The following is a 22433-nucleotide window of genomic DNA, read 5'->3' on the forward strand; positions in this document are numbered from 1 at the left end:
AGGGAATCATGGGGAATCAGAAGGAAATCAGGAGGAAATCATAATGGAATCGGAAGGAAATCAGGAGGAAATCATAATGGAATCAGAGCAGAATCATGAGACAATCAGGAGGGAATCAGTGGACGATCAGGATGGACTCAGAGTGGAATCAGGTGGGTAAATCAAGAGGCAATCAGGAAGGAAATCAGGAAGGAAGCATATACAGCACTTCGTTGTACAGCACAATGACAGCATCCTAAAAGTACATGAAAAACGTATATTGTCATGAATACCAGCACGATATCATGACATCTCAATCAATTAACTCAATTTGAATTGTTAAAAGAGTGTCTTTAGTCATGGTTCTAATGTGAAAACACAAATGTGTTAATAACATTTCTGGAAAAATAGAAGCCAAACTAATAATAACATGATGACTTCTCTTTTCTTTTTTTTCTTTTTTTTTTTACAAAAAGTCCTTCACTTGGTTCGGGTTGTTTTTGTTTTCGTCGTGGTTCTGTATCGACTCAGGTGTGATCAGCAGTCGGACCAGGGCAGCCTCAGAAGTGGGTCTCCTTCTCTGTGATGGTGGAGATCTTTGAAGCTTTTTTTGATGCTTTGTCAGGCTTGGGTCTGATGGCAAATGGGCTCATCCCAGCCAGCTTACCCCGCATTACCAGGTCCGGGCTCGGAGTGGTCAGGAATTTCATCCTCTGAAGACAGGGAGGGGAGAGGAGGAGAGAAGAGATTTTACTGCATGTGCTACATCTACATACACCAGGATTATTTTATGGATCGACCACAGGAGGCTGGTAGTGCCTTAAGTGGGGAGGTACCATTATCCAGGCTCATCGTAACGTCTTATTACCGATTATGAAAAGGGTTTCAAACACATCACATATGTGGTTCCATTCCAGATCCAGTCACTATGAGCTGTCTGGGGACCAGTGAAGTAGGAGAAGTTGTTCCCAGTTTTGTCTGTAACTGTACACATTCTGCATGCGTTATGCCTAGAGCTGTGCATTCTGAGCCCTTGGCCCCGCTACCTGAATGCAGGGCCCCACATTTTGGCTAGGGGGCCCAGTAAAACGTCTCGCACAGGGGCCCATGACGATGGTGCTCCGACACTGGTCTCAGGTCTAAATCAGTCCATGGTTAGAGGGCAAGGATGGAAGAAGATAGTAGACTGGCTTTGATGTTCTGAGTCTAATTTCAGGGTGCTAGCCTCAGTTTACTTTTGCCAGTGAGAAGACTTTACTTCCTTAATTTGCACGATATGGCATTTCCCCCCAAAAGCATAATAGGAAATGACAAACTTTGGCAAGAAAATATTACTTCCGGGTAACCAACCCATGTGCCTGAACAGAACATCCATCTCAGATCTCTTGTGGCGTTAATTCTCCCTGCTTACTATGACAATAGTGACACGAAGTCCAGATGCCACATGACAGGTCCACACGGCGACCGGCGGGCAAAGGCTCGGAGTTGGCATGCAAGATGACATCATCAAAACACAGCACTGAATAATGTCACAAATGTCAACATTCCTTTGGATTTGGTAAGAAAGGGTCAGGCCAAAGTTCAGAGGCTGCATGTTTTTTCTTAACATGTTCTGCTCCATCCCAGTCTCAGTGTGCGTGTCTGTATTCGGGTATTTGTGTGAGACTGACATCTCCCTTACAGACTGACATGTCCTTTACAGACTGACATGTCCTTTACAGACTGACATGTCCTTTACAGACTGACATCTCCCTTACAGACTGACATGTCCTTTACAGACTGACATGTCCTTTACAGACTGAAATCTCCTTTACAGACATAAACAGACTTGTATACAGTGCAGAATGTTGCCATCAGGCGGCCCTAGGCTGATTTGATTGTTGGGTCCCCCACTTTGAAGTGAAACGTTTTAGTGAGAAAACAGTTTGAAGTTAATTTCCTACATTTATTATAATGGTTCCAGGGGCAGAAACAACATTTTAGCTTTAAGGCAGTTATCTGCAGTGCAAGATGAAACTCCTGAAACTCTGCACATTTGTCCATGACAAAAACATTATTATAGGTCTCTTATTGAAAAAAAGAGCAGAGCGACATCTTATGGTGCCTAGGGGTCAGAGGTCAGCCTTAAACACTAAATCATGAATTACTTTGTTTGATGCGATAATCGCTCAAATGCGTGTTCTTTACGCAGGGGTCTAAAACCCCTAGGAGTTTCGGGACGTCTGACCTGTGAGAAGGTTCCGGGTGTTTTCCAGAGCTGTACGATGATTCCCAGTGGGATGCAGACCATGGAGGACAAGGCCATCATCCAGCCGATCCCGTAGCCCCAGTCAGGGTACATGTACACGTTGTTGTACTTCAGAGGCTTGTACTTGATCAGGAAAAACAGGAAGATACCCTGACAGGGGGAGCAGAGGAGAGGGGATTAACCCTGGGGGACTGATCAACGGAGTGATGAACTGATCTCGCAGGGATGTGGACTCACAGCACAGATGCCGGGCGTGAGCAGCATCCAGCACCATTTGATGAAGACGGCCGGCCGATATCCAATCATATCCTCAATGTTCATATAGAACCTGTCACTACCTGGGACACACACAAACACACAAACAGGTGGATCAAGCAGGTAATAGCCATAACCATCACATGTCAACATACAGTTTCCAACTATGTTCAGCACTGAAGGAAATATCCCAGACAATGGGTTGCTACAAACAACAGTGTTGTGATGTAATATTGTAAATGTACTGGCATTCTGTGGCCAGCAGGGGGTGCAGTAATAACAAAAAATGAGGTGTCTTACTGTAGTGAAGCTAATTACGAGACTGTAAACTATGTGCTACTGTAAATCTGACCAGAGGTTTCTATACTCTGATGTGCCCCCTTGGGATCCTTGTCCTCTATCAAAGAGATATAGTTAATAGAGAGACGATTAGGGGATCAAGGCCCCCTGACGTGGTTAATCATGTGAGCTGTTTCATGGTTGAAACTAAACTTTGAAACATCTGGGGGGGGGCGTTCCTGAGGAGAGATGTGAGAACCGCTGCTCTAACCAGTCAATCAGATGGGGAGATAGAGTGCACGAAACAGTACCGTATCTCCAAATGTATATGAAGAGAGAAAAACTGACAGGCAGCGATATGTACATAAACAGTATATTCTTACCGTACACCCAGCCGATACAGATCGACTCGAAGATGGCCACGAACAGCAAACACATGCCACTGGCAGCGTACGAGTCAAACAGCTGGAACACGTACATCCCCCCCTGAGCCAAACAAGTGAACAAATCCATCAAATTAATTCACACAACGCTAATGTTTTCTTTGATTATCGGTTTGATAGAGCATTTTGTAGAATGTTTCCCCAACAGAAGGCATGTTCACCATTCTACAGTTTATTTGCCATTGCCGAATTGACAGGTTTTGATTTGTGTATTTGTGATTTAACCTGTCAACTATTAGAACAGACTCATTCCATTTCAGTGTCAATCCGTTCCAGAAGTACTGTACTGTATTGCAAGTATCTTTTGAAACTGAATTGACCCAAACCTGCTGAACTCCTTCCTTCTGTAGCATTGGCTCTCAATTCCAGGCCTCAGGAACCAGAGATCCTTGGTTTTCATTGCAGTCATCAGCTAATGACTTAGACCTGAGTCACCAGAGTCCAACTACCACGTAGAAAAGAAAATCAGCCATATCTGGTTCCCAGGGCTCAGAGTTGAGAACCCCTGTTCAAAAGCGTTGGAACTCTGTTGACGAGGGACAGCCCTTTTGAGGGCAGAACAGTTGACTTTTACATTATTCAACATCCAGACAGATGTTACACAAGAGATGCATCCATGACTTATGTTGAAAGGGAACTGAGCAGAAAGAGCTCTTAGCATTGTGAAATCCCCACGCTACAGCACTGTGTTGAACCCTGTTTGATAAGCCTTGAAAGTAGCGAGTGAAGGTATATGATGGTACAGCTGCCTATAAAACCATTCAGAGGGAAATGGGCAAGGATGTCCAGTGTTACCTGTAATGTTTGGAATACCATTCTGACCACACAAATAGAATTACCAGAAAAAGCATTCTCGTTTATATTAATGATTGGTTTGCGGGTGATTCAACCACTGGATTATGCAGTTACTGATGTATTCACCGGAAAATGCAGCTATTAATGCATAAAATGAAGTCCACCTCAATAAAGATCCATCATATCCGCTCCTGTTGTCTTACCTCAGTCAGCATGACAAGGCCGAGGAGGAAGGAACATATCGACAAACCCAGGATCAGCATCTCTCGACGGTAGCCTCTCCTGAAGGTCTCTGGGTACATGTCAATTACAGCCGTCACCAGACTCTCTACACACACAAACTACACAACACACACACACACAACAAATGACATATAATTAGGTCAGAAAATATTTGGACACTGACAAAATGTTAATAATTCTGGCTCTGAAACAGCCGAGATGCAATTGAAGTGCAGATTTTCAGCTTTAATTCAAGGGGTTGAATAAAAATATCATATGAAACGTTTAGGAATTGAAACCATTTTCATACACAGGCCCCTTATTTCAGGGGCTCAAATGTAATTGGACAAATCAACACAATCATAAATAAAATGCTCATTTTAAATACTTTGTAGAGAATCCTTTGCAGGCAATGACTGCTTGAAGTCTGGAACGCATGGACATCACTAAAAGCTGGATTTCCTCCTTTGTGATGTTTGCCAGGCCTTTACTGTAGTTGTTGTTTGTTTGTGGGTCTTTCTGCATTAAGTATTGTCAGCAAGTGAAATGCATACTCGATCGATTGACTCAGCCATTGCAGAATATTCCACTTCTTTGCCTTAAAATTCCGGGTTGCTTTCACAGTATGTTTTGGGTCATTGTCCATCAGTAAAGTGAAGCTCAATCAACTTTGCTGAATTTGTCTGAATCAGAGGAGACAATATATCCCTATACACTTCAGAATTCATCCGGCTGCTTCTGTCTTCTGTCACATCATCAATAAACACTAGTGACCCAGTGTCATTAGAAGCCATGCATGCCCATGCCATCACACTGCCTCCACCGTGTTTTACAGATGATGTGTTATGCTTCGGATCATGAGCTGTTCCAAACCTTCTCCATACTTTTTTCTTCCCATCATTCTGGTAAAGGATGAACTTAGGTTCAACTGTCCAAAGAATGCTGTTCCAGAACTGGGCTGGCTTTTTTGGATGTTTTTCAGCAAAATCTGGCCTTTCTATTCATGAGGCTTATGAGTGGTTTGCAATGCTCACTTTTATTGTCAGAATGTACCAAACTGTTGATTTGGCCACTCCTAATGTTCCTGCTATCTCTCTGATATAAAAAATAATTGCAGCCTAAGGATAGCCTGTTTCACTTGCATTGAGAGCTCCTTTGACCGCATGTTGTGGGTTCACAGCAACAGCTTCCAAATACAAATGCCACACCTGGAATCAACTCCAGACCTTTTACCTGCTTAATTAATGAAGAACAAATTACACCTGTCCATGAAACAGCTCTTGAGTCAATTGTTACTTTTGGCACCTTGAAAAAAAGGGGGCTACATATTAAAGAGCTTTAAGTATGTGAATACCCTCAAATTAAAGCTGAGAGACTGCACTTTAAATCCATATTCATTACTTAACTGTAACTTGAATATATTTTGATAAACAGCCAAAATAACAAAACTGTGTCAGTGTCCAATTATTTCTGGACCTAACTGTAGACAGAAATGCTAACCCTCTCCTGAACGTCTCATGAAACCACAAGGTTGTGTCCAAGACTTAGCTTTGAAGTTGTGTTTGATGCATCAATTGATGGCTCACGGTTCCAGCGCGTGCATCTATCAAGATGATGGGACATTAGCTAAATATTCTGTTCAATGTGGTGCATCTGTTTAATTAACTGCTGACAATTTGTAGGTATGTTGATGTGGGGAATATAGTATTGTCTCAGTGCATATGACCCTTTATGTAGACCGTACAAAGTGCGCCAGTTCACCTCTGCAGCTGGCAAACACAGACCCAAACCAGACATGGTGGCTGAGGTGAGAATTGACTCTGATTAATGCGTAAATAGACATGGGGCCATATTCACAAAACATTTTATCTTACCACTAGGAGGACTCCTAAACAGCAGTAAAAGTTCCTAACTTAGAGTTTCCTCTTAAAACCTATTCACAAAGCTGGTAAGACCAACTTTTTTTTAAGGAATGGAGAGAAATCTAAAGCTCAGAGAAAGGGCGAGGTTGACCCTGTTGCTATGGATGATGTTTCTTACTACGCCCACAGTAATTGGCGAATAGGGGAGGAGTCTCTATCCGTGAATTCATCATACAAATACTGTAGAACGATGTGTCTTGTTGCCATATTGAAATAAAGATATTAAAATAAAAATGTAGAGTGTCACTGATTAAACATGAAACCAAGAATGACATACTGACTAGTCAAGATAAGTTCAGCTAATTGATAGCATCTTACATGTCTGGCAGCTCTTAAATAAATGTGCGTTCATCTTTTGATGGTGTAATAATTTGTGTAATTATGTGTCCCATCTATAGCACCAACTACACTGGGTGGTCCAGCTATGGCCATATAGTCGGCTTTGTTTATTTGTAGTTGGCGAATGAGGAAACCAAATGATTTGTCACACGATATGGGGTCTGGGGAGGGCATCTATTGTTTGATGTAATATTCTACTGACAGATGACTGAGATATATGTAGTAAATCTGCGCTGCATAGCTGCATTTTCCTTGTGGCCAAGTAGAGTAGAGTCGTCACAACCTGGATCTCCGGGGTTACTGGGTTGTTTCTCAGGGGGGCGGGGTGTTCCCCAGGGGGGCGGGGTGTTACCCAGGGGGGCGGGGTAGAAATGTTGTTATTCCACAGAACAATTAAATCATACTTTTTATTCTAAGTATAATCAAATAATTTAGTCAGGCCATTAGGCCAGATACCAGATAGAGAAACCAGATAGAAAGATCAGAATATAGTAAATGACTAAATCCATTCCCTCTTTCCTTTCCTCCCTCCCTCCAGTACTCACCTGACTGTCCAGGCCCAAGAAGATGAGCATCATGAAAAAGAGACACGCCCACAGAGGAGACAGAGGCATCATGGTCACAGCTTTAGGATAGGCTATGAAGGCTAGGCCTGGGCCTGGTGTAAATAACAACAACAACACCGTCAACAAGATCAAAAGCATCAAGAACAACAACATCCCACCTTTAGGGCAGGCTATACAGCTGCAGCCGTCCTAACACTGCCCGCCATCCCTTATCAAACTATAGCCATCTCTCACATCAAAACAACACCTGAAACGCCTCTGTTTCTATCTCTCCAACTCACTCTACGGGGCTGAATCATTCATGTCAGCCTGAATAAGGCATAAAACAACTGTAGGTGAATTACTCTAAGTGCTCTGGAGAGCAAGCCGTCCAACATTAATTCATCCTCTTTCATTCCATCACATTCCAGTTCTGAAGACACTCTGAGTTCTAGGGTTCTAAGTAGAACCAAGAACAGGCTTGAACAACTTAATAGTCCATGAGTGTCATGGGTCCAGGGTAGGACAGACTTAATGGAAAAGCTGCACTAATTATTAAAAAAAGTAAAGATGTTTCAATACTTCAAATGCATTCTTATGTTCGGCATTGTAACCTCTATTTCACCCCAAAAGTTGCTGAAAAAGGAGAATGTCGTAGCAGTGTTTCCTCACCAGACTCTGCCACGGCCTCGATAGGAACGCCTTGCTCCAGGGCCATGAATCCCAGCACAGAGAAGATGGCGAAGCCAGCCACAAAGCTGGTACCGCTGTTCAGACAGCACAGCATGATGCAGTCCCTGGGGAATCAGTCAAAACTGTCTTTTATTGTTACCTGTGGTACTGTCTGACTGTCTGTCTGTCTGTGTTATCTGTAGTATTGTCTGTCAGTCTGTTGGTCATTGTTACCTGTAGCATTGTCTGACTGTCTGTTGGTCAGTGTTACCTGTAGTATTGTCTGTCTGTCTGTCTGTGGGTCAGTCTTAGCTGTAGTATTGTCTGTCTGTCTGTGGGTCAGTGTTACCTGTAGTATTGTCTGTCTGTCTGTGGGTCAGTGTTACCTGTAGTATTGTCTGTCTGTCTGTGGGTCAGTGTTACCTGTAGTATTGTCTGTCTGTCTGTTGGTCAGTGTTAGCTGTAGTATTGTCTGTCTGTCTGTTGGTCAGTGTTACCTGTAGTATTGTCTGTCTGTCTGTCTGTTGGTCAGTGTTACCTGTAGTATTGTCTGTCTGTCTGTGGGTCAGTGTTACCTGTAGTATTGTCTGTCTGTCTGTGGGTCAGTGTTACCTGTAGTATTGTCTGTCTGTCTGTGCGTCAGTGTTACCTGTAGTATTGCCTGTCCGTCTGTTGGTCAGTGTTAGCTGTAGTATTGTCTGTCTGTCTGTGGGTCAGTGTTACCTATAGTATTGCCTGTCTGTCTGTTGGTCAGTGTTAGCTGTAGTATTGTCTGTCTGTCTGTTGGTCAGTGTTACCTGTAGTATTGTCTGTCTGTCTGTTGGTCTGTGTTACCTGTAGTATTGTCTGTCTGTCTGTTGGTCAGTGTTACCTGTAGTATTGTCTGTCTGTCTGTTGGTCAGTGTTACCTGTAGTATTGTCTGTCTGTCTGTGGGTCAGTGTTACCTGTAGTATTGTCTGTCTGTCTGTGGGTCAGTCTTAGCTGTAGTATTGCCTGTCTGTCTGTTGGTCAGTGTTAGCTGTAGTATTGTCTGTCTGTCTGTTGGTCAGTGTTACCTGTAGTATTGTCTGTCTGTCTGTTGGTCAGTGTTACCTGTAGTATTGTCTGTCTGTCTGTGGGTCAGTGTTACCTGTAGTATTGTCTGTCTGTCTGTGGGTCAGTCTTAGCTGTAGTATTGCCTGTCTGTCTGTTGGTCAGTGTTAGCTGTAGTATTGTCTGTCTGTCTGTGGGTCAGTGTTACCTGTAGTATTGTCTGTCTGTCTGTGGGTCAGTGTTACCTGCAGTATTGTCTGTCTGTCTGTTGGTCAGTGTTACCTGTAGTATTGTCTGACTGTCTGTTGGTCAGTGTTACCTGTAGCAGTTGTTGTTGTAGCTGTTGTAGCTTCCTAGAGCAGTCAAGCAGCCCAGACAGATGGCGTAGGAGAAGAAGATCTGAGTCCCAGCATCCACCCACACCTGATGGACCCAGACACATGATTGGATCAGGTATTGACCCGCGTCAGATGGACCCAAGACAAATTATTCAAGACTCCCTAAAAACTTGACCATTAACCATTTTAAATGGGACTTTAAAAGTCAAATACAAATCGAGTTTTTGATCAAGCCATCAAAATACAGTTTCAAGTCAATAAAATGTATCAGAATGTTATTGGGAAGCTCAGAAGGTCATCAAGCAATAAAGTTTCATGACGTTCTGTGTAAAAAAGCAAATCATCTCCACTGCTAGATTCAGCGCCTGATACCTTAACCAAGGGCTATTAGAATCCGATCCTGGAGGCCCAAAACACTTCCGGGCTTTGGTTCTTCCTGCTAGTTGATTGCCTTCACCTGGCATCTCAGGTCTGAATCGGTTCCATATTGTTGGTAGAGGATAAAGCCAGAAATGTTTCGGCCCTCAAGGACCGGAATTGAATAACCCATTGCCTTAACTCATTCAAAAGAGACGCATTTTTAGGAATGGCTTATTACAACCAAATCTGGTGGTTACCAGAGGTTAATCAATGAATTACATTTATTTCATAAAGCCCTTTCCACACAAGCAGTTGTTGCTGCTTAAACAGACACCCAGCCAAGAAACCTCAAAGAGCAACAACCAGATATGGATACAGAGGAAAAAAAACTTTCTTTACAGGAAGAAACATAGAGAGCAGCTAGATTCTGAGGCGTGGGCAGTCATATGACACCTTTTAAGGCTGCTGTACATTGTTGATCAATATACTTGATATATTTACATTCAGTTGAGACTACTCCTGTAACCACATTTCTACAGTCATGACCCCTAATCTGGGAAACACTACCATTGTAACGCAGACCTCTAGCTAGCTAACTGCCAGAGACATTAGTCATCTGCAGCACAGACAGAGATTAAATCAGAATAGAAACTGCACATCTCAAACCCAAAACGCTACCAAACCTCTGACCATTCTGAAGTTACAGGCATTAGTCTGAACTTCATAGTGTAACGTTTCTACACCCCTGCCTAACCTAGAATAATTTTTAATTATTTGAAGGGCACCACATATTGTCTAATTTGATTTGTCAAAATAATTTTGCTGCCCAGAAAGAAGCAGACATAAAAAAAGCTCCACTATCATTTCTACACACTTTCGGTGTTTTTCCAACCACATGACCACTGATCTGATTGGAAAGACGATGGTATCACCAGACCTGGGCCAGGAGTAACTGTGGCCATATTGCTGACACCCGTACCTGCCTGGTGCTCTCAGATCTACGTGAGCATTTGTTATGGCACGGCGGGTTGTGCCATTTCCTAACTGTCACTCAACCATGAACCAGTTACAGTCAAGTGCCTCGTGCACTGGAGGACACTTCACACCGAGGACTCCAACCAGGGCAGATGTTCCATGGGGCTAGCACTGGGGTTAAGGTTAGCGGTGGGGTTAAGGTTTGGTACTTACTGAGTGTTTTCCGAGACATCTTCTCTAAACCATGTACAGCTTCAACAAGCAAAGGCAGACACACAGGGGAAGAAAGGGGGAAGGGACCGGAGATGAAGCTGTTCAGTCTGTGTGTATTGGCCTAGCAGACCAACCGAAAATGGAAAGCAGGCACAACAGGCTCGCGCCTCACGCGCCTCCCAGGTTTCATCCCAAATGGCACCCTATTCCCTGACCAGTACACTGCTTCTGACCAGGGGCCACTGCGCTCTATACAGGGAACAGTGTGCCATTCGGGAGGTACCCTGGCTGTCACATCCCCATTCAGACACTAATCTCCCTTAGAGGGTAAACGATCCACGAAGAACAGTTTTAGGTGCCCATAAGGTGTTGCCACGGAAACCCGGCTGACCTCTCAAACGCACGGAGCTCGACGACCGACCAGGAGGACCCTTTTCTCACACACACATACACACACACATGCATAGGGAAACAAACACACACACCGACACACACACAGGGCTGAGGGGAACCAACTCTGGTTCCAGGACTAACTTTGGTTCCGGCACTACTCCAGTTCAGTGACTGACTGCTGTTAAATACAGACTAGGACCTTCCACTGTTAAACCCAGGTTAGGACCTCCTACTGTTAAACCCAGGCTAGGACCTGCTACTGTTAAACCCAGGCTAGGACCTGCTACTGTTAAACCAGACTAGGACCTTCTAATGTTAAACACCGACTCAGACCCTGTACTGTTAAACCCAGACTACAACCTTGAACTGTTAAACCCAGACTACAACCTTGAACTGTTAAACCCTGACTACAACCTTGAACTGTTAAACCCAGACTACAACCTTGAACTGTTAAACCTAAACTAGAACCTTGAACTGTTAAACCTAGACTAGAACCTTGTAGCATTAATAACAGAGATATTATGTAGATGTTATGTAATCCGGGAATGTTTCCCACACATCAGTAGCACATTAACATGTTTAGCATGTCACAGCCTACTCATTCTCATGGCTGAACAACACCCCATAATACCAAACTATTCTGATGTTCTCAGCAAGAACAGTTGCCTAGCAACCTGCATCGCCTGCTGTCTCAGATCAAGGTGCTTCTGGTCTATAGTTATGTCATGATTTCTAAACCATTAGAAACATAATATGCTTATATGTGCTTACTGGCAGTAGAAATCCTTCAACGATGTAGCATTTAAAGGCCCCTAATGTCTGACTACAGGCTGTAGTCACCTCTAGTCTGTGGTAGTCTCCTGTAGTATTTACCTGTACTCACCTGTAGTTACTGTAGGTTAGCAGTAATTACCTGTTGTCATCTGAAGTCAGCTGTAGTCTCCTTTAGTTACTTGTAGACGGCAGTATTAACCTGTAGCCAGCTGTAGTCTAATGTAGTTACTGTAAGTTAGCAACAATTATATGTAGTCAGCTGTAGTCTCGGAGAACCAAATTTGAAATTATGCTATAGTCAGAATAATACAGATATGATATAGGGAGACTGGGAAAGCACCCCAAATAGTGGTGAAGTTTCCCTTTAAGGGCATTTTGTAGAACTGCACTTCTACAATACTTCAACCCAATGCTGCCATTCAAAGGAGATGTTTGTGTTTAATCAGGATTCCCATGAACATGTGGCTTGACAACAGCTAAGAAGAACGTCCTCAAGTAGAACGAATGGTAGTTCTGTGTATGGGCCCAGTTACTGCCTGTCCTGCTACTGGATTGCATCACCTGGACCTCCTGTGGACCCCATTACTCAGAACCTCACCACAACACCATCTGTGCTTCCTGGAAGCTAGCAACCACACCTGTCACTGTGTGTTCCCATCACAACACACACACCATGACCAGGGACCACAGAGCTCTGTTTAATTCCAGTGACCTACACAGGGGGGTCGGGCGTGGTTTGGAACACAGCTGACTGTCCACAGTGTTGCTAAGAGACTATCTGATAGAGCCTGGGAGACAAGGGAGCAGTAGCTGAAAAAGAATACAAATAAACGTATAAAGGCTGAGACAGAAGACGACAGGGAGGCCACACTAAATTGAAGATGACAGTTGCTGAGACGCTAACTGAGAGTGGATAGGGGGAGGAGGTAACCAGGCAGACATCTTGGCCTACCTGTGGGTCAGAGAGGCGGGAGACATCCGGGTACAGGTAGAACTTGATCCCTTCCCACGCTCCTGGAAGAGTCACCCCTCGGATCAGCAAGATCAGCAGCATAAAATAGGGGAAGGTAGCTGTCACATAGACCACCTAGATACAGACAGAACAACGTGTTATACATAAATCACATCATCTACAGGGGAATGCAACCTTCACAGACCACCTGAAGACAGACACCATACGTCGTTTAATCCACAGGGGAAATGTGGCACTCACAGTCAAACATACAGTATCACATACAGTGGGCGCAGAATGACCAATAGGTTACTGTACACACAGACGAAGCACACAAAACAGTGCATAATAAACATGTATAATAAACATCCACACCCGTGGCGGAATCTACAGGGCAGCTTAGCCATGCTGTACGCTACTAGCCAAAGCACAGTGTAGCCCAGAGAACCTCTAGGGATACAGCCCCTGTGCCCCGCGTCGGCTCAGCTAAACCTCAGTGAATGGCTGTGAATGGTCAATCAACAAGCACCAACCACCTTTTGAAGTAAATATCCAAAGTGGACACAACCAGTTTGTTGTTCCACAAAGCCGACCGCCATTCCATTCATTCATATGGGCCTTTTGGTCCATTCATATGGTGACTGCTGTTTCCCCGTACAGTCTAGTGACCTGGGTCACCTGCAGGGGGTTGTGGGTAATTGGGTGGTGGTGTGCACAAGCCAGGGCAAATAATTTTCCCACACTGCCGACTGCCACCCCCTCCTGCCCTTTCCTCTCCTTTCCTCTTCTCTCCTCTATTCTCCTCTGCCTCGCTGCCATCTCCTCCAACCCCCTCCCCCTCCCCATCCAGACCCTGCCTGCGTCTTCTCTCCTCGTCCTCAGATGGTCTTGACTGGACGCCAGACGCCAGGCCAACAAGGAAACACAGCCCATACGGCCACGCCGTGCCTCCAACGGGGGCTTTGTTCCCGGGCTTTTTCCAAGAGTAAGGAGCATGGCCAGGATGATGAAGGAGTTGTTGAGCTACTGAAGCCAAACGGCCAGCTCTGCTGAACACATTGGACGTCTTCCAGGGAGTAGTAGCTGGTGCAGGGAGTGCTAGTGGTGAGAAGGAGTAGCAACTGACTCAGGGAATTAAGTCTGGAAACTAACCGCCACTCCCCCTATGCTATCTGATAGGAAAGAGGATGAAGTCAAGTAATGGTGTGGTGTGTAGAGACCCAGACCCAGACACTGAACATCATGTAGAGGCCTTATCCAGACCCAGACACTGAACATCATGTAGAGGCCCAGACCCAGACACTGAACATCATGTAGAGGCCCAGACCCAGACACTGAACATCATGTAGAGGCCTTCTCCAGACCCAGACACTGAACATAATGTAGAGGCCCAGACCCAGACACTGAACATCATGTAGAAGCCTTATCCAGACCCAGACACTGAACATCATGTAGAGGCCCAGACCCAGACACTGAACATCATGTAGAGGCCTTATCCAGACCCAGACACTGAACATCATGTAGAGGCCCAGACCCAGACACTGAACATCATGTAGAGGCCTTATCCAGACCCAGACACTGAACATAATGTAGAGGCCCAGACCCAGACACTGAACATCATGTAGAGGCCTTATCCAGACCCAGACACTGAACATAATGTAGAGGCCCAGACCCAGACACTGAACATCATGTAGAGGCCTTATCCAGACCCAGACACTGAACATCATGTAGAGGCCCAGACCCAGACACTGAACATCATGTAGAGGCCTTATCCAGACCCAGACACTGAACATCATGTAGAGGCCCGGACCCAGACACTGAACATCATGTAGAGGCCCAGAACCACAGCAGTGCTTAAACTATTTTATTTATGTCTCCTCGCCTTTCCATTTCTTCCCTCCTGCCACCTCCCCCCTCCCCTGTTCACTCCTCTCTATATTCAGGAGAGATGTGGTTCATGCTGAGTGCTTTACCTTCTACAAGCTCCAACCTATTCCCTCTATCCCTCCATCCAATTCCCTCTATCGCTCCATCCTATTCCCTCTATCCCTCCATCTATCCTCCATCCTATTCCCTCTATCCCTCCATCTATCCTCCATCCTATTCCATCTATCGCTCCATCCTATTCCCTCTATCCCTCCATCTATCCTCCATCCTATTCCATCTATCCCTCCACCCTATTCCCTCTATCCCTCCATCTATCCTCCATCCTATTCCCTCTATCTCTCCATCCTATTCCCTCTATCCCTCCATCTATCCTCCATCCTATTCCCTCTATCCCTCCATCTATCCCTCCATCCTATTCCCTCTATCCCTCCATCCTATTCTCTCTATCCCTCCATCTATCCCTCCATCTATCCTCCATCCTATTCCATCTATCCCTCCATCCTATTCCATCTATCTCTCCATCCTATTCCCTCTATCCCTCCATCTATCCTCCATCCTATTCCCTCTATCCCTCCATCCTATTCCCTCTATCCCTTCATCTATCCTCCATCCTATTCCATCTATCCCTCCACCCTATTCCCTCGATCCCTCCATCTATCCTCCATCCTATTCCTTCTATCCCTCCATCTATCCCTCCATCCTATTCCCTGTATCCCTCAATCCTATTCCCTGTATCCCTCCATCTTCCCTCCCTCTACCTGAAGTGCTGGCCGTCTCAGTGCTACAGGCTCCTCCATCCCCTCTTCCTTCCAGAGGATTTGAATTTCAATCTGCTCTCAATTAGGTTTCTTTAGAGCAGATCTGGCCGCTTGGCAGAGTCACAGTGCATTCCTTAACCCCTTCACACCTCCCCACAATGTTTGGCTCACATTCACAACCTTTCATGGTCCCTCTCACCCGGCAGGCTACTGCAGTCAATGGCAGCCAGCTTCTCATTCAGCTGTGGTGAATGGAGTTTTATAACTCCTGTTGGAAGGCATTTGCGAGTTCTCACATCAATCATACAATAAATGGAACTCAAACCAAACATTGCTTAACTGTAACCCAGCTGGCAGAGAAAGCCCAGGGCTTCTAACTAGTCTGACAAAAGGATTACAACACAGAACGTCTGCCGTCATCACATCACCCCCGAAATCGTCCGCCTTCCTACAGCCGTCTGGAGAAACATCCGCCACCCTCCTCAGACCAGGTTTAGCATGTGCCAGTCCCTTAGGAGGCCGTGCTCCTCCTCGCTCCTCCTCGCTGCCAGGGAATGTCTGCCAGTCCCTTAGGAGGCCGTGCTCCTCCTCGCTCCGCCTCGCTCCCAGGGAATGCCTGCCTGTCCCTTAGGAGGCCGTGCTCCTCCTCGCTCCCCGGGAATGTCTGCCTGTCCGTTCTGAAGAACAGACCCCCATTTCATCTCAACATGACACTTCTTATCACATAACTCAAGTCGGTGCCCAAAATTGCACCCTTTTCCCTGTTTGGTAAACTAACGTCTCCATAGGGCTCTGTCTAAAGTGGGGCACTAAATAGGACATAGTATAACATTTAGGTCACAGCCCTCGGCAGGCTAGGAGAACATTTAAACCATTCTACCAAATCTATTGATCAAACTTTCTCCCTGGCTGCCTCACAGCCCCAGCAGACCGCTTGTATGAGAATGGCTCCCTCCAAAGAGGCAGACAAAAGCAAACAGCTTAGCAAAGAGAAAGGAAGGGCTCAGATGTTTTCGGCAAGGCCAAGGAAGGCTAGCATCTCAGTACAGGCCGTAATTCCTAATAGCTGAGAGAGAGGAAGAGAGGAGGGCGAAAGAAAACGAAATGAGAGTGGAAAAATGAGACTATTGACTGGTAGAGAAGGAAAGAAAATAAAAGAGAGATGAGGGAGAGAGAGAAGGAGTAGAGATGAGAGAGAGAGAGAAGGAGTAGAGATGAGGGAGAGAGAGAAGGAGTAGAGATGAGAGAGAGAGAGAGAGAAGGAGTAGAGATGAGGGAGAGAGAGAAGGAGTAGAGATGAGGGAGAGAGGTGAGACGAGTGAATTGACGAGGGGTGAGATGTGAGGGGAGGAGGGGAGAGTGAGGGAGGTGAGGAGGGGAGAGAGAGGGAGGTGAGGACGGGAGAGAGAAGGAGGTGAGGACGGGAGAGAGAGGGAGGTGAGGACGGGAGAGATGCAAGGTGAGGTGAGGAGGGGAGAGAGAGGGAGGTGAGGAGGGGACAGAGAGGGAGGTGAGGAGGGGAGAGAGAGCGAGAAGGAAATCTGCATGCCTCTCATGAATGTTCTACTTTCCCCTCATGAATGTTCTACTTTCCTCTGGGTGAATGCAGAAATCAATCTTGGACTGTTCCCTAAAGACCTGGACTTGGAGGAGCATTATTTTGCCTTACTTCACACTGGGACAAAAGACACTTCAGGAGATACAGGGCTCTGTCGCTGCCCAGCCCCTTTCCCCCAGACCTGTACAATGTGAACCCATTTATGTTTCCTCTCCACATCTCTCTTCTTTTCTACTGCCTCTCTTTCGAGCTTCACTGAATTTGTTAGCGTTTCTTAAAGACTGCACAGAGAATGAAGAGGAATGGGACAGGGTTACAGAGAGAGAGACAGGGAGAGAGAGACTTACAGAGGGAAAAAGAGAAACATGGAGAGAGATGACAGGAGGGGGACAGGGGGAGAGATAGAGCCAGAGGGAGAGATGAACAGAGACAGGGAGAGAGAGACAGGGAGCAAGAGACAGGGAGAAAGACAAGGAGAAAGACAAGGAGAAAGACAAGGAGAAAGACAGGAAGACAGGGAGAGAGAGGACAGTGTGTTAGAGGCTTAATGTTGTCAGCGGCCAGTACAAGGAGAAAAGATGCACTGTGAGTAAGAGGACAGAGGTCAGAGGACAGGACAGAGGTCAGAGGACCGGACAGAGGAATACGAGAGGATGTAGAACACAGATTCCCCTCTGTACAACAGTAGTTCTGAGGATTGGCGTAACATGTTTTTTCGCGTGTGATCCACTCATTCTGTCATTCCACAGCCATTTAAAAGCCACAAACTGAGAAATGTAAAATCATACAGTGAATAAAAAGCCCAACCTTTCCGGTGGATTTGGGTCCTTTCCATATGCAGAAGTAGCAGACGATCCACGCCAGAGCCAGACACATTGCCAGTTCCCAGCGAAGCTTCCCGATGTGTTCTATCCCGCTGGAGATTCCCAGCACACGGCGCCTGATGGATTCAACCAAAGCAGGAAAGACAGAGCATTGAATCAAGAACCACCCCATTGATCCAGATTGTTGATAGTTGACTTTTGATCACGAACACGGTTTGAGGATACGTATGAGAAATGATAGGCAAAGTATCATCAACAGGGTCTCGTATGTTTCAATATCAGATGCTTTAGATTTATCAGAACCGGATATGGTGGACACTCAACCTGTACCAAGCTCACCTGCTTCCACTGACCTATAATGAGCATGTGTGATCAGTGATGCAACAACTGTCAACCACTAAATCACCACGAACATGGACAGAGAGGAATATTTGGCGGTCGGCGCACCTTGCCGTAGTTTCTCCATCTTAGTCATTTAGTGGACACTTAAAACTCTACTAAGATGAATGCAAACATTTGGTGTTCTTGGTACGGATTGTCTTGAAGGTTTCCCGGTGGGTTTCGAACATACAGTATAACCCGGCCATTGCCATTGTCACACTCTACCAACAGGGCCACACAACTAGCCAAGCCAGGACTGTGGGTTTGTTCCACGAGCCGGAGCCTGGAGCCCACAACGGAACACTGTACAAACCAGCCCACAACAGAACACTGTACAAACCAGCCCGCAACGGAACACTGTACAAACCAGCACACAACAGAACACTGTACAAACCAGCCCACAACGGAACACTGTACAAACCAGCCCACAACAGAACACTGTACAAACCAGCCCGCAACGGAACACTGTACAAACCAGCACACAACAGAACACTGTACAAACCAGCCCACAACGGAACACTGTACAAACCAGCCCACAACAGAACACTGTACAAACCAGCCCACAACAGAACACTGTACAAACCAGCCCGCAACGGAACACTGTACAAACCAGCCCGCAACGGAACACTGTACAAACCAGCCCGCAAAGGAACACTGTACAAACCAGCCTGCAACAGAACACTGTACAAACCAGCCTGCAACAGAACACTGTACAAACCAGCCCGCACAGAACACTGTACAAACCATCCAGCACAGAACACTGTACAAACCAGACCGCAACGGAACACTGTACAAACCAGCCCGCACAGAACACTGTACAAACCAGCACACAACGGAACACTGTACAAACCAGCCCGCAACAGAACACTGTACAAACCAGCCCGCAACGGAACACTGTACAAACCAGCCCGCAAAGGAACACTGTACAAACCAGCCCACAACAGAACACTGTACAAACCAGCCCGCAACGGAACACTGTACAAACCAGCCCGCACAGAACACTGTACAAACCAGACCGCAACGGAACACTGTACAAACCAGACCGCAATGGAACACTGTACAAACCAGCCAGCAACGGAACACTGTACAAACCAGACCACAAAGAAACACTGTACAAACCAGCCCACAACAGAACACTGTACAAACCAGCCCGCAACGGAACACTGTACAAACCAGCCCGCACAGAACACTGTACAAACCAGACCGCAACGGAACACTGTACAAACCAGACCGCAATGGAACACTGTACAAACCAGCCCACAACGGAACACTGTACAAACCAGCCCGCAACGGAAACACTGTACAAACCAGCCCGCAACGGAACACTGTACAAACCAGACCGCAATGGAACACTGTACAAACCAGCCCACAACGGAACACTGTACAAACCAGCCCGCAACGGAACACTGTACAAACCAGCCCGCAATGGAACACTGTACAAACCAGCCCACAACGGAACACTGTACAAACCAGCCCACAACGGAACACTGTACAAACCAGCCCACAACGGAACACTGTACAAACCAGCCCACAACGGAACACTGTACAAACCAGCCTAGTTCCTCCAACACCCTGAGTTTGAACTGACAGCTAATTCATCTCCCGCTGCCATCTGGCCGACAAACAAACTGGAGTCAAACTCTAGCCTTGTGCCAGATCTGTCAGTGCTGGCACCAGGCTAGAGTTTGACGGTCAATCGCCATAGGAATCTATTGGGCGCCAAATCGGCCCGGTTTCCGAACTGTCTATATTATTTGCATTGATAATTAATGGCAAGACTTGAGGTGGGACCAAACTAGCCTGGTTTCAGATTTGTCTGTATCTGTGTGAACTGTCATGACCCTTAAGGGTTGTCATGACAAGAAAAGCAGATCTAGGACCAAGCATAGAGAATAACGTGTGACATAACCTAGTGTCTTCTAAGCGTTATGAAGCTCATTGACGGACAGCGTTTAAGTCGTCAAACTGATCTAAGGCGTTATCAGGACAGCATTAAACCCTGACACAAATAATAATTACACTCACATTTCCATTTCAGTCGGTTCACAGTCAGTCTCATCCAGAGCCGTCATAACCACAGGCAAACTGCAGCCCCCTGGTGTGTCACAACTTGGTTTGACGACACAGGTAACAGGTCCAAGACTCAGCAGCCCACCTGGCCTCACAATGTGACGACACAAATCCCGCCATGCTCCCTGACCACATTTCACAGGGCACAGGTCAAAGGTCGGGCACTAACCAGGAAATAGGGACGCCCACAGGGAGCGTTCCCAGCCAGGCTCAAACTGACGTCATACTGTCGCTTTGGCTGATCAGTTGGCACAAATGGCTTGCTATTCCCCCTGTGGTGCACTACTTTGACCAGAACCCTATTGAGTCATATGGTGTAGTTGGAGCCCCAATTGTGCCTCTGACTGAAGGGTCTAGGAAGCCCCATGGGCAAAGCAAATTTGGGGTAGCGGGGGAGGGATCACCCGTCAGGATTTCCTAGCCTTTTGGCAGGTCCCTCATGTTGTTTGGGCGCCTGCAAAGCTAACTGAGGTCATCAGGAGAGTGAGAGCGCCCACATGTATTGATTCATTTGACTTCCTGGTTGACAGAGCACAGTGGCAAAGTACAGAGTGGCTTGGCATGAAAGCCTAGAAGGAAAGCATGTCACAATCTTTAATTACACCCAGATTCCATTGGGCTGAAAGAGTTGCGAGATTTTATATGATGTTTGTAATGATACACACTGCTTAAAGCAAGTATTTACATCCATTCACTTTCTCCACATTTTTTGTTATACTAAAAATGCTAAAAGAAAAATCTTCAGCCCAGTCAAAGATCCTGTGTGCTTTCCATTAGGTTTTCTTCAAAGACCTCTCTACATTTTGCTCTGTTCATCCTTCCCTCAATCCTGACCAGTCTCCCAGTCCCTGCTGCTGAAAAGCATTCCCATAGCATGATGCTTCCACCACTGTGCCTAACCATAGGGATGGTATTTGCCATGGGATGAGCGGTACCTTGTTTTCGCCAAACATGGCACATGGCATTCAGACATTATAGTTAAATTTTTATCAGACCAGAGAATCATTTTCCTTGTGCCCTCAGAATCTTTCAAACAGCATGCCATATGCTTTTTATTCAGGAGTGGCATCTTTCTGGCACAAATATTTAAAGTGTGTTTGCGCTTTGTCATGGGGAATTGTGTGTACACGATATATATGATGGATGTACATATGATATATATATATATATATATGTACAAAGGAAGGTCGAAAAAGTCGAAAAGGAAGGTTTTGAGTCAGGAACAGGAAAATTAAGAGACCACTGCAAATTGAACGCTTCTGTTCCACACTCAAAACTTTCCTTTTCAACCTTTTTGGATGGGAAAGAAAAAGGTGCAGTGGTCTCTTAATTTGTTCTGGAGCTGTGTGTGTATGATATATGATGATGTATATGTTGGATATAATTATAAATATATGATGTATTTAAAGTATATGATGAGGTATATGATGTATATGATGAGTTATTTAATGTATATGATGACGTATTTGATATATATGATCATGTACATGGTGTATATGATGATGATATGGATATGGAACAAGGTGACTTCTAGGACACAGTCTTCCAGTGATACAGCAGCTTTGCCATCTCCTCCATGGTTGCCTGGCAACCGTACAGAAATCCCCCCCCCCGACAACAAGACACGCTGACAAGGCCAGATTTGTGTCCCCATCATAACATCTCCGGCTGTGCAAAAGCCTGGCTGACGCTGGTAGACACAGAGCAATTGGAAAAGATTGACAAATGATTAGGGGAAAGGTTGGCTATGCTAATGGTCGCTACAGCGACATGCCAGGGACATTGAGTTGCACACACAGTTCATCTCTGCTTAACAGACAGGTAGCAACAGGCACATTTTAGTCATTTAGCGGACCAGTAGGAGAAACAGGTTTTTAGTGCTTTGCTCAAGGCAACAGATTATCATACTTTGTCACATAGGGCATTCAAACCAGGCCACTAGGCTATTGGCCGTTACACACACATAAAGTAGCCATAGAGTTACTGCAACTGTAGCCAACAAATAGAGGACCTTACTATGTGATGGACTTCAACAGCAGATTCTATGTGTTGGGCCTCTACAGCAGATTCTATGTGTTGGGCCTCTACAGCAGGTTCTATGTGATGGACTTCTACAACAGGTTCTATGTGTTGGACCTCTACAGCAGATTCTATGTGATGGACTTCTACAACAGGGTCTATGTGTTGGGCCTCTACAGGAGGTTCTATGTGATGGACT

General features: G+C 45.8%; 1 protein-coding gene across 1 annotated transcript in view; it reads right to left on the minus strand.

The window, feature by feature from the left end:
• Window positions 1–17: 17 nt before the first annotated feature.
• The window catches only part of slc6a11b (solute carrier family 6 member 11b), a 28176-nt gene continuing 5760 nt past the window's right edge, over window positions 18–22433 (minus strand). The window contains exons 6-15 of the mRNA XM_010901753.5: window positions 17748–17880; window positions 12738–12872; window positions 9052–9155; window positions 7700–7824; window positions 7028–7140; window positions 4203–4340; window positions 3145–3247; window positions 2465–2565; window positions 2207–2377; window positions 18–692 (exon numbers count right to left, since the gene is read on the minus strand). Of these exons, the coding sequence (XP_010900055.1) occupies window positions 540–692; window positions 2207–2377; window positions 2465–2565; window positions 3145–3247; window positions 4203–4340; window positions 7028–7140; window positions 7700–7824; window positions 9052–9155; window positions 12738–12872; window positions 17748–17880 (1276 nt within the window). The 3' untranslated portion in view covers window positions 18–539. The remainder of the gene's footprint in view (window positions 693–2206; window positions 2378–2464; window positions 2566–3144; window positions 3248–4202; window positions 4341–7027; window positions 7141–7699; window positions 7825–9051; window positions 9156–12737; window positions 12873–17747; window positions 17881–22433) is intronic.

This window comes from Esox lucius, chromosome 2 (genome assembly GCF_011004845.1).
Source record: "Esox lucius isolate fEsoLuc1 chromosome 2, fEsoLuc1.pri, whole genome shotgun sequence".
Classification (NCBI taxonomy): Eukaryota; Metazoa; Chordata; class Actinopteri; order Esociformes; family Esocidae; genus Esox; species Esox lucius.